Below are 13,576 nucleotides of genomic sequence, written 5' to 3'. Positions count from 1 at the left end.
CTTTTCAATTTTTTTTCTTACGCTTTTTCTTGATAGTATTTACTGATCTGTGTACATGTTATACCTTCTTCCTGTCCCTGTCCATCTCTCACTCCCCCAAGTGGAATGTAACAGCCTTGAGGGCAGTCCATTTGTTGTTGTTGTTGTTGAATATCTAGCCTCTCCCAGTGTTTTATATATAGTTTTTATTAAATTAATTATTAAATTCATAGGAGCATTGCTCCTTTGACACTAACTCTAGTAATGTTGCATTGTTTAAGATGCAGGACTTTTTTATGAAATAGTTAAGTTAGAGAATGCTAGTATTGTCATGGCTAGGACTCTTGTTCAGATTTAAAACACTTAATAATTTCAGTGAAGTAAATTCATTTAACATTTTATTTTAATTTTTTTTCTCCCCACTCTTCTTTCCTCAATTGACATTTATCCCCAACCTCAAATTATTATCCATATTAGGATTTTCTGTATTCTGCAGAAGGATTGTAAATGATTCTTTTTTTAAAAATGGTCTTTCAATATGCAGAAAACAATTTGTGTAAAGAGAGAAGGTGTAAAGACTATTTGGCATCTAGTTTAAGATCACATTATAGATGTTGGTAGCTACAGATCTGATTTTCTGGCCTGTCCTTTTATTTATTTATTTATTTTTTTTAGGGAAAGCACTGGACTGGGAACAAGGGTACTGTGTTCTAGTTTTGGTCCTGTCACTAACTTTATGTGACTTTAGGCAAGTTATTGAACCTCTCTGGAGCCTCAGTTTCTTTTGTAAGATAAGAAGGTGGTTGGACTAGATGATTTTCTCTAGCTCTAAAGTGTTGATTCATTGAATTCAACTACTCCACACTTTAGATATTGCCTTTTGTCTTATTCCTTTCCTGTTCCCCCCTTTCTCCATGTCCTTTGGTAGCACATAAGCAGAAGATATTATCACTTCTTTTTCACTGTGAGACTTGTAAGATATACTAACTGATCAACAGCTCTGCAAAGGTAAAGGTTGTCATGACCATTTTCTGTTCTAACTAGACTCTTGAAAGTTCTGGGCTGGGGGCCTGGGAGTGAACTGTATATAGAGTCTAATGGTGAAAGTAATTTTTTGTATTTTCTAGTTGTAATATATAAATTTCACTGATTTAAAAATATTTGGAATTTCCTAGCTTGGTTTCATTTCAGGCAAAGTATGATTAGCATCAGATTTAGGTTATAGCGAGAAAAGACTGAATACCGCTGTCGTAGTCCCTATCCCTTGGAGTTAGTATTCCTCAGGTTAGTTTATCTCACTTCTACTCTCTAGTCCACCATTGCATTATTATAATAAAAGTCGCTCTTTGGGTTTCTAGAATAATTCAAATTTTGTTGACTTTTGGTCATATTAGAACTTCACAGCCATCCTTCATCAGCTCAGTTGTTAAAACTATGGCCTTGTTCTTGGAAGTTTTTGTTTCTTCTCTCTTTTCTTTGGTCTTTAACATAGCTCTTTTGTGAGCCTTGTTTTCTTTCTGTGTCCTCATACTTTGTCAGTGCATTCAGAATTGTATTTTTCCTTCTGCCTTTTCTCAATAATTTTTCTCTAAAAGCACCCTGTAGCTTTCCATACCTCCATACGTCTACTAGCTAATCATTCCACCCCTATAAAATTCATCTTATTCCATTATTGATAAGCATTATGGTGTTTATTTAACTTACATGCAGAGCACATCATGTGAAATGCCAGGCTGAATGAATCAAAAGCCAGGTTTAAGGTTGCTGGGATAAATAATCAACAGTCTCAGATATGCAGTCTAATGGCAGAAAATGAAGAGGAATTAAGAAGTCTTTTGATGAGGGTGAAAGAGGAGAGTGTAAAAGCTGACTTGAAACTTAACATCAGAAAAATTAAAACCTTGGCAACTGGTCCCATCACTTCCTGGAAAATAAGAGAGAAAAGAAATGAAAGTAATGTCAGATTTTATATTTTGGGACTCAAAGATCACTGCAGACAATGACTGCAGCCATGAAATTCAAAGATGCTTGCTCCCTGGAAGAAAAGCTTTGGCAAATCTAGACAGCATACTAAAAAGCAGAGATGTCATTTTGTTGACAAAGGTCCATGTAGTCAAAGCTATGATTTTTCCAGTAGGAATGTATACCTGTGAGAGTTGGACTATAAGGAAAGCTGAGCACTGCAGAATCAATGCTTTAGAATTGTGGTGCTGGAGAAGACTTTTGAGAGTTCCTTGGACAGCAGGGAGATCAAATCAGTCAATGCTTAGAGAAATTAATTCAGGCATTAATTTATGAATTAAATGAAATTAAAAGTAATTTGACTGGAAGGTCAAATAGTGAAGCTGAAGCTTAAATATTTTGGTCACATCCTGAGAAGATAGGGCTCATTGGAAAAGACCCTGATGTTGGGAAAGATTGAAGGCAGAAGGAAAAAGGGCATGGCAGAGGATGAGATGGATAGAAAGTGTCATGGAAACAATGAACATGAACTTGGATAGACTTTGAGAGATAGTGGAGGACAGAAGGGCTGGCTATGGTCCATGAGGTCATGGAGAGTCAGACACTACTGAATGACTGAATAACAACAAATAGTCAATAGAGTGTTGGACTCTATTGTCAATAGAGTATCAGCAAGAACTCGATTTAAATGTTGCCCTGGTTTTTATTAGCTATGTGAACACAGACACAGGACAACCTATTTCCCTTTCCCTTATTGAGATACCTAAAAGACTATTTTATAGAGGACTCATACAGGGCAAGTGCTCACGCAGAGGTCAGAAGAAGTGATACAGGTACACTCAAGGTCTCAATGAAGAACTCTGGAATTGGTTGTGAGACATGGGACACTGGCACAGGACTGTCCAGTATGGCATGCCTGCATCAAAAAAGGTGCTATGCTCTGAGAGCAAAGCAGAATTGCAGTAGTTCAAAAGAAATGTGAGATGCACAAATATGGAGACATCTCCACTCCAAATGTTCATATGGACTGTTTGTGCCCGACCTGTGGTAGAGCCTTCTGAGCTCGTATTGGTTCGATCAGCCACAGTCGGGCACTCTGTTCTTTGACTCCAACATAGTGATGTCATTTTGGTCCTCTTTGAGCACAAAAGACAACAACTAACTAATGAGAATGTAGACAAGTCACCTAACCTCTGTGATCCTCAGGCAGCTCTCTCAGACTATAAATTATGATTTGCCCAGGAAGAAGGAGTTCCTACTCCTTGATTCATCTTTTTATAATTTCTCTGTTCTGGTTTTCACAGTCCACATTTACATATTAAAGGTAACTTCTTTCCTGCCTGTGGAAGTCTCCCCTTTTCCCTTAACTTTTAAAATAACATATTTTAAAAACTGAAATAACCGGGACCCTCTAGTTGATCAGCACTTTTGAGGAGGGGACTGTTTTATAATTTATTGCTTCAATTACCTGAATTGGGCCAATATCTAAGGGAGAAGAGCTAACTTGTGGCTGTGGTGATGCCAATTCAAATTACTTTAGATTTTTCTTTTCTCGTTTTATCCACAGCAACTGGAACAGATCCAAAAGGAGCTAAGTGTTCTGGAGGAGGATATTAAACGAGTGGAGGTGAGGATCTAGATATTGTTGAAACTCTGGAAAGTTTTCATATCCATCAAATTGTCACCTTTGTTGCATATGTTAACTTTATGGGGATTTGTCTCTATAAAGAAAAAAGTAACAGATATTACTTGCACTTTAATTAGTATATTTACTGACCAGTATTAATTTTTGTGGGGAAAAAAGGTTGGAACATGTTTTCAGGCTATCAATATATAGTTTATGTTTGGTTTTGTGCTACCACATATTTTGCAGCTGTATAGAGAAAAATTCAGGTTCATCCTAATAGCTCTAAAAAAAAAAGCTTGAATATTAACATGAAAGTAATTTGTTGCTACTTCATTCTTTCAACAAAGAATTATTGAGGGTTTATTATATATGAAATCACTATGCTTAGTGCTGAGGGAGATACAAAAGACATGTAGGCCCTAATTCTCATTCATTAGGAGCTTAACATCTAGCAGTATAGAACTAATAATTCTTAATTATCTAATTAAAATTTTAAAATACATGCTTTTTCTATTAGGTGTATAACTTTGTGTGTACAAGTTGTATTACTCTAGTAATACAACTAGTATTGTTGTATTACTAGTAGAATGTAATCTCCTTGAGGGCAAAGACTGTTTCATTTTTGTAATTGTACCCTTACCTTCTAGCATAGTGCACCTAAATAGGTAGTGAGATAGGTAAATGGATTTGGAGTGAGGAGCACCTGAGTTCACTGTGCCTCTGACTCTTACTAGTGGTATTTGTGGCACTTAACCTTTCTTAGCCTCATTTGGGAGGATGGACACTTAAAAATTGGTTGACTGACTGAGACACAGTATCTTCTCCCTTACTTGATGTAATGAAGCAAAGCTCAGTGATCATTGGTCAGTTTTGTGGAGATTGTTGTTCAGTTATTGATAGGTTACACTAGATCAGAGATTCTTAACTTGTGCTTGTTTAAAATTTTTTTTTGATATCTGTTTCAGCATAATTGGTTTTTTGTAATCTTATGTATTTTATTTTGTGCATTTAAAAAACATTTTTCTGAGAAGGGATCCATCACTTTTCCAGACTGTCAAAGGGATCCATGACCCAAAAAAGGTGAACCCTTGGCCTGGATGGCCCTGAAGTTGCTTTTGGGTTTGGGATTCTGTGATTAGATAGCAGTAGCCAGGTGCCAGATGTTCATATGTTATTGTAGGTTGAAATAAACATCCTTACCTATTATATAATTTCAATATGGATTTATTTTGCCTTACTTATTATGTTTTCTATAATTTTTTTTGTATCACCAGTGGTGAATAAATTAAATAATGCTTACATATACACAGTGAATACTATATTAATAATACACACTATTCATAACCTATCTGAATTAGAGAATTTTCTTTCAACCTCTTCACTGAATTTATTGGTACTGTTATTATTATTATTTTTTTTGGTTAGGTTTTGTTGGCAATAATTTAAGCTCTAAGCAAAACTTTGCTTTTTGTATTCAGTCAACTTTTGTTTTATGAAATGAAAGTGATTGGACTTAGATATATGAATCATTGATGTATTTTTAATATTTCAATTCAGTTTAGTCAATTAGAGGAAATAGAAAAAACCCTGAAATTTTATTTTCCTTTATGTTATTAAAGTAGAATATAATTTTTTCTTTAGTAATCAGTGAACAAGCATTGATTAAATGCCTACTATGTGCCTTGTATAAAAGGACATTAGTAAGAATTTGGTATATTTTTTTGACATGTTCAGACTTTCCTTTTACTGTTAACATTTTAGTTAGTATATCAGTCCAATCTGCACAGTTAACAAATTCATTACATTTTGGCATTAAAAAGATTAAACAACTCTTTATTCAAGTGCTATGTTAGGTCAAGTCATTAACGATTCATTAAGCAAATAGTCTCTTCCCTCAAAAGCTTACCTTCTAATGGAGGGAAGGGAACATATAAAAGGGAAGCTTTTAAAAGGGGTTTGGGGGGCTAGAAGTAGGAGTCAGTCGAATCAAGAATGGAACCTGTAGAGGAACTAAAACATAGCTAGCTTAAGTGTTTTCCTTAAAATGGGTAGAACCAGCCATTTAGAGGAAGGGGCAACAAGGGTGGAGTGCATGTTCAGTGTGACAGGGCCATGAATGTAGTGACTGATCAGTGAATATTCCTTTCTTTCATTTATGGAAGTTTTCTATTCTAAGATGTATATATTGAGATGGACACATGTAAATATTGTCATAAAAATACTCTTATGAATCTGTACTAGGTGTTTTTTTTTTTATGAAGAGTCTGCCAGATCCTTAAACTTGTCCATGTAGTAAATTTTCATCAGTGATCAACGCCTGCACTTCAATTTGTGGACTTAGAGCAGGAGTTCTTCTTATTTTTATTTATTTATTTTTTACTTTTTGTTTTACTTTTTAATTTTACTTTTATTATGTTATGGGCTTTTTAGGTAGTCCTGGAGTCAGGAAGTCATGAGTTCAGCTCTGGCCTCGTACACTTAAAACTGTGTTACCCTGGACAAATGCTAAATCTCTATTCACTTTAGTTTCTTTTACCGTAAGATGGGGATAACAACAGTACCTATGTTTGTACCTACCTTCCGGGTTGGTTGTAAGGAACAAATGAAGTAATACTTTAAAATAGCACTTAGTAGAGAGTCTGGCACATAGTAGTCTCTATAGAAATACTAATTCCTTCCTTTTCCTTTTATATGCATAAAATGAAATACCTACCATTATGAAGTAAACCAGTTATTGAAATTAAAATGTAAATTCATAGACCCCCTAAAATCTGACCACAGATGTGGTTTGTGGACCTGGGTTAAGAGATTCTGGCTTAAAGAATTGTCTTGGGGCACTGAAAGAGTTAGGTGCCTTGTCCATTGTTCAGAAGCAGGACTTGAATGAAGGTCAGACCTCTGTCCTTTATTCAGTAGCTGCCTATAGTTTAGATAAGATGTAGGCATTATAAAGAATGAATTATCAGAGACTCTTTGCTGAGATTCCCATGTGATCTATACCCCTTATATGCAAATAAGAAAAATGAAATCAAGCAAGAAGTGAGGTGACTTACTAAAGTCATAAACTTAATTATGGTAGTGAAGTTAGAGCTAGGTCTTAAGATTCCTGACTCAACCCATGGTTCTTTCCTTTGTATTATGAAGGAAATAGTTTTTCTTCTGTATTTTAAGACTTACCATTCTCTGCCCTTTTTTGTGTTTTGACCTTATTTCATAGAATATGCATAGTCTCAATCTTCTCTTATTAAATCTTGCTCTATAAAGATCAGATAAATTAATACTAACTCAAATTCATACTAAAATATAACCAACATTGGTATACATTATTTATTTTAGGGTTATTTTAGCAGGGATTAAATCCTTAAGATAGTCAGCCAGTCAGTCAACAGGTATTTATTAAGCTCTAGCTATGTGCCAGTCACTGTGCTAACCACTGGTGATACAAAGAAAAGCAAAAACAGTCCCTTCTTTCAAGGAACATACATTCTAATGGGGGAGACAACATATAAATAACTAGGTATGTACAATATATATGTTTGGAATAGATGGAAGATAATCTGAGAGGGGAAGACATTATCAACTGTGGATAATTGAGACAAATCTTGAAGGAAGCCCAGGAAACCAAGAAATGAAAGTGAGGGGGCGGAAAATTCCAGAGATAAGGGACAACTAATACAAAGTCATGGAGATGAAAGAGTATACATGAAAAACTATTAAGTAGGTCAGTGTAACTGGACTGGATGGTGGAGTGAGTAGAGCATAATAGAGTGAGAAGAGTTGGAATGGTAGAATGAGGCTAGGATATGAAGAGCTTTAAGTGTCAAACAGAGGAATTTAAATTTGATCCAGAATGTAATAGGAAACTACTATAGCTCATTGAGCAGGGAAGTTCAGGAAGGTCACTTTGACAGCTCAGTGGAGGATGAACTGGAGTGGGAAGAGACTTGAGCCACGGAGATGAACCAGACAGCTATTCACTAGTCCAGATGTGAGGTAATGAGGCCTTTCACCATTGAGTGCCAGAGAAGATAAAGGGGTATATATGAGAGATGTCACCAGGTAGAATTAACAAGATTTGGCAACAAATTGGATATGGGAGGGGGGTTTGGAGAGAATGAAGGGTTAAAGATGGCACCTACATTAGGAGCTTGGGTGACTGGGGAAGTGGTGGTGCCCTCTACAGTAATAGCGAAGTTCAGAAGGGGAGAAGTGTTAAGAGGAAGGGTAATTCTGTTTGGGGCATGTTTGAGATGCCTTTGGGACATACAGTTTGAGTTGTTCAAAATGTAGATGGTGATATAGGAGCAGAGGTCAAGAGAGACTAGAGCTACATAATAATGCCAGTGAATGGGTGGGGAACGTATGTCGGAACTTCTCAGCACTGATCTAAAGTAACTTGGCTGTTAGGCAATTGAACTTAACCTGTAAAATTGACTCTTTCTTGTAGCATGGCCACCAGTAATTTATCCAGCTTTGTAGCAGGAGGGTGAAGTAGATTTATTTATCAAGTTTAGTCTTATTCAGTCTTTTTTTCATAACCGTTTTAAATAATGGAAAGACCAACCAGTAAGGTCGAATTGGTGAAGTTTATGAGATATCCTAAATGTGTTTTATCATTTTATATATACAAAGACATATATATATTTTCAAAGCTGTTCATTCATTCACCAAACCTATTAAGCACAAACCAGAGTTCTGTGTTACTGGAGCAGATGAAAAGTTAAAAAAAGACATGGTCTTGCCCTTGTGGAGCTTACAGTCTTGTAGGGCAATAAGCCGTAATTATTGACAACCAAAATGCACAAAATTTTGTTCCAAGTGCTATAGAAATGTGGAACACAAAATGGTTTGTGAGATTCTAGGGAAAATTTTCCTTTTGAAAAGAGTGTTTAGATTTTTGATTATGACTTATGAGTTCTTAAGATCCCACCCAGAACTTCATTCTACAGATTATTTACATATTTCTTCTGTAATGAATCTTACTAATAAATATTAGCCCATTAGAAAATGGGTTTCTGCCCTCTGAGAAAGGATAGTTTAGATGCTTCTGCTCTTCAGAAAACACTTGGCCGTAAGCAGGTATAGTCCCTTTCTGTAGTCCTAGGAGGAATATAAAATAGCTTATGGGTATACAGTAGGCATACAAAACACATGCTTCTAAAGTAGGATCATAGAATCATAGATTTTTGAGGCCACTGATTCCAGCCCCCTTATTTTACAGAGTAGGCAACTGAGAAGAGAACTTTATTGATTTGCCTAGTCACATAGCTATAAGTGCATGCTGAGGCAGGATTTGAGCTTAAGTCTTCTTAACTCCAAGTCTAGGGCTCCATCCATTGTGCCTCTAGATTTGCTTGTCAAGACAAAAACTCTTGTTACTATATTATTAAAGTATTTAGACAGTTTATTGAATCATATTGCTCCAAAGATGACAAAATAATATTTATATGCAATTCTGATATCAAGATGAGTAACCTAGCAGCTGAAAGTCAGGGTTGTCTACTAGAGCCACTATTTTCCAATATGTCTTTCTTTTGACCTTGTAGAACAATCTAGCTATGAAGGATCCTAGTATCAATAACTCTGCACAGGTCCTGAAATTTCTTTAAGGTATTATAGTTACTTTGGTATAGTCCTTGACCCAGCTTCCCATTGTCACTTTAATACCCTACCTTTACCATCATGCAGTAATCTCTCTTCCTTTTAAGTTCATTCATACTCAGTCTAGATCATGGTAACTTCCAATTTCCAGATCATTTTCTCTCCTTTCTCAAGGAGTTCAGCACCTAGCTCACTGTCTTTTCTTTCATAGCTCTTACTCCTGTACTAGGGCACATCATGATCCACATTACTCTCTCAAACTTCCTAATTTACTAATTCCTCACTCTCTTTAAATCTTATGACCAATTTCTTTTTTATATTTTAGCCACACACTTAGGGATGCTCACATCCTAGATCTTACCTCTACATTCTCATGTGTTCTCCTTTAATGAAAAATTTTGATATTTCTCTGACTGGCCATAGTCTCCTACTATTCCATCTTTTTGTATTCCCTGCCCTTCCTAAACCTATTATTTGTCCTCATTGAGGTGCCTAATCCTTCTACGTTTTAGTACTTTCTTAGTTAGCCCTCCTTGTAACTTCACTTTCCTCTTTCCAGTCTTGACTTAGCCAGTTCAACTTCATGCTGCCCTCAGCTCTTGAATCCCTATCCCCCTTTATCTATGTCTGCTCACCTTTTTGAAAACCTCAGCCCTGGATTACTCTCACTGTCTGCCTTCTCCTCTCATATAAGAAAGTCATACAACCGTGCTGATAGGGTACATTACAAATCCATATTATTTTACCTCAACTGGGTCCTCACTGTAGCAAGACAGTGCTTCCCTAATTGAATCCCTATCTCAGTCCTCACAGAAACTGATCTAAGAATAGAAGAGACTTCTGTATTTAAAGTTCCCCAGATTCCACTCTCCACCACTCCTCAGCTTGAGGACCATACATATCTTTATTGAGGAACAAAAGAGGAATTCCCTCTTTTTTCATTTTCTTCGTCTCAAAACTCTTTAACATCATACCTCACTCTCTCTTTCTCCTATTATCTTTGATAATGAGGTGGCCTGTCTCCTTGCCGTGGTCAATTCTTTGATCCCATCTTCTTTATTTTCTAGCATTTTGCAACATCAGTCATCTCTTCTCTTTCTTTCTGTTGTTCTACCTCTGCCTATGTACTGATTCCTTTCTATTGTATTCAAATATGTCTTTGTCCAGTTCATCCTTAAAAAAAAAACCTTCTGCAGTCACTACTGTCCCTTCAAGCTATTGACCGATATCTCTTTTCTCTTGCTCAGCCAAATCAATAGAGAAAAAAACCCAACAAAAAACTATCTACATTTGGTGCTTCTGTTTCTTCTTTTCTTACTCCCCAGCCTTGTGTGATATAGTTTTTGATTTTATCACTCAATTGAACAATCTTTAATTGATAAATCTGAAAGTCTTTTCTTAGTCTTTATCCTTCTCAACCTAAGTTAGACATTGTTTATCACCCTCTCTGGGTTTTGTGACACTGCTTTGTTCTTAATTTACTTGTCTGACTGCTCATTTTCACATTTCTTTTGCTGGCTCTTCTTTTATATTATGCCCCCAACTGTTGGGCATTTCCAAAAGCTCTGTCTTTGGCAGCCCTCTGTTCTTCACTCCATTCTCTTTTGGTAACCTCATGAGCTCCTATAGACTGAATAATCATCTCTCTGCGATCTATATATCTAAGTTTAGTCTTTCCCTTGAGCTATAGTCTTGTATTGTTAATAACCTATTGGATATCTCAAATTGAATGTCCCAGAGACAAACTTAATATATCCCTAACTGAACATATTATCTCTTCCTACAAATCTATACAACTTCCATATTTCCCAATTTATATTAATGGCACCACCATTCTTCGTATCTCCCATATTCATAACCTTTATGTTGTCTTTACCTTTTCTATTTCCCTTGTGCTAGTTATCCAGTCAGTTACTTGCAATGGTATGTCCTACTCCCCTCTTTCAAAATAACATCAATACTGCTAATATTAATAATAAAATAGTAATATTAATATTCTGTGAGAAACAAAATTTATTTTTAAACTGGAAATGAGTTTTATTTTTTAAAAACAAACAAAAATCATTAGTAGGCTACTTATACTTTTTTTTTTCCTACTTGGCATGTCCTGTTCCCCCATTTTGTTCACCTCCCAGTTTCTGCCCATCCTTTGTGGCCAAATTCAAATACTGTTTTTCCCCCACAAAACTTTCCCTAACCTTTCTAGCCAGAAGTAATAATTTTCTCCTGTGAGCTACCACAATGCTTTGTATCTCTTGATCACACTTTCACATTAATTATAACTTGATTCCATTTACTTAAATACATGTATTACTTCACGTAAGAGACTGTAACTTCTCTTTTGGCAGGGTCTGTATCTTCTTATTCTTTGTATTCCCATAACACCTAGCACATAGTAAGTAAGCACTCAGTAAATATTTATTGAATTAATGCTAAGTTAAAAACAACTGCATAAAGTTGAATGACAAGCAAAAAATATTTTTTTAAAGAAATATTTATTTTTTTTGTTTTTGTTGTGGAATTTATATTATAATGGGGCTGTAATCTTATTGATCTCATCTTACTTCTTTCAGTGATACAAAATCATACCTATCTATGTCCGTACTGCATGACCCTTGCCCTTGTCTTACCGCAAGTCTACATTGGGATTCATCTGATATTCTTGGGGGTCTTCCTTGTGTTTTCATGACAATTTATATTTTATCTGTGACTTTTTTTTTGTCTTTTCAGGAAATGAGTGGTTTGTACTCCCCTGTCAGTGAGGATAGTAAAGTGCCTCAGTTTGAAGCTCCCTCTCCATCACACAGGTAAAGCTTTGAGTTCTCATTTATCTGAGATTTGTGTTAGAATCCACATGTGATACTAGTGTTTGGAAGCCCTTACTGTACAGTGTTATTAAACCCTATAGAAATTACATTTCAATAAGGTTTAAAAATTAGATTCAGATAATCCATCCTTTTTCTTAAAGTTTTGTATTTCCATGTCAGGAATAATTGGTGAAAAAAAAAAGGAGTAATTGGTGAAGATACTGCTATAATGTGTATCCACAACTGGATTGAAGTTTTGACTACTGAGTATCTTGCAATACTGATTTCTTCAACTGCTTAGTGAATTAGAATCAGCAAATAAAAAGCTCAAGTTACAGCATATTAAATACATACCACCTGTGTTTTCCTTATTGTTGACTTCACTTTTATTCTTGGCATATGTAACAGGGAGGGTACAATCTGTCATGAATTAAATGAATGACTGTCTTTTGACAATACTAATCAGTTAAGGCTGTGGTGGCTTATTGAAAGACATTCATGGAAAGGCCATAATCAGCTGTTTGTATCAGCCTGATATATTATCAGGAAAAATAATGCTAAGCCAAAAGATGACTATAAGCATTTAAATAAATGCATTTCTTGGTAGAATATAGTATGGAGTACACTTAAATGTTTTACCTCAATAGTAGCTTATTTGGAAACGTGGATGTCCGAGAGGCCTAGTTGTTTTGTGAGTCACCTTCTGCTTTTTTTTTTTTTAAACATTCTACCTCTTCTGAGTCCAGTAGGCAGGAACTCTTATAACTGAGATCAAGGGTTATGTTTTGATCTGCCTTTTTTTTTTTTTAATGCCATTTATACTTCATCATACAATACATTTAGGGAGCAGTATTAAAATTTGTTGGCTCCACTCTCATTGAAAGAGAAAAGCATTAATAAGAGTATTTGTAGGTCTTTTCCATTTTTTGTCTCGTTATTTCAATTTTATCCTTAAATGTTATGAGGATGATGTGACTTGGGTCCCTTGCTAAACTATTTGTAAACTTTTTTGCCCTCTACTATTTTCTCCTTATTTTAGAAGTTGATTTTTCCCACAATATTCTAATGTACTCCTCCTTAAGATTTTACAAAAATTTGTTTTCTAAACCTATTTTGTCCTTGGATTTGAAATTTCTCTGCTTGGCCAGGAGATCAAATATTTGTTGCTTGAGGCATTTTTCATTTTTTTAAATAATATTTAATTTTCCCCCAATTATTAAAAACAGTTTTTAACATTTTTAAAATAAAGTTTTTCTTTCCAAATTCTATCCCTCCTTCCCTCCTCTACCCTGAACTTGAGATGGTAAGCACACTGATATAGCTTATATGTGTACAGTCGTACAAAAACATTTCCATATTAGTCATTTTGTGCAAGAAGACTCCAACAAAAAAAAAAGAAAGTGAAAAATAGTATGCATCAGTTTGTTTTCAGACAACATCAGTTCTTTCTCTAGAGGTGGATAGCATTTTTCATCATGAGTCCTTTGGATTGTCTTAGATCATTATGTTGCTGAGACCATCTAAGTCATTCACAGTTCTTCATTGTATAATATTGCTATTACTGTGTACAACATTCTCCTGGTTCTGCTTACTTCACTTT

The 13,576-nt window shown here is 35.3% G+C and overlaps 1 protein-coding gene across 3 annotated transcripts in view; it reads left to right on the top strand.

The window, feature by feature from the left end:
* COP1 (COP1 E3 ubiquitin ligase) overlaps positions 1 to 13,576 on the top strand; it is a 237,442-nt gene that overhangs the window by 65,444 nt on the left and 158,422 nt on the right. For 2 of the 3 annotated variants that reach the window (XM_027868646.1, XM_027868645.1), the window contains exons 7-8: positions 3,509 to 3,568; positions 11,900 to 11,976. In XM_027868646.1, the coding sequence (XP_027724447.1) occupies positions 3,509 to 3,568; positions 11,900 to 11,976 (137 nt within the window). The remainder of the gene's footprint in view (positions 1 to 3,508; positions 3,569 to 11,899; positions 11,977 to 13,576) is intronic. The other variant, XM_027868647.1, reaches the window with a different exon arrangement.

This window comes from Vombatus ursinus, unplaced genomic scaffold, assembly GCF_900497805.2.
Source record: "Vombatus ursinus unplaced genomic scaffold, bare-nosed wombat genome assembly UNPS02014789.1, whole genome shotgun sequence".
NCBI classification, from domain to species: Eukaryota; Metazoa; Chordata; class Mammalia; order Diprotodontia; family Vombatidae; genus Vombatus; species Vombatus ursinus.
This window is presented reverse-complemented; position numbering and strand designations above follow the sequence as displayed.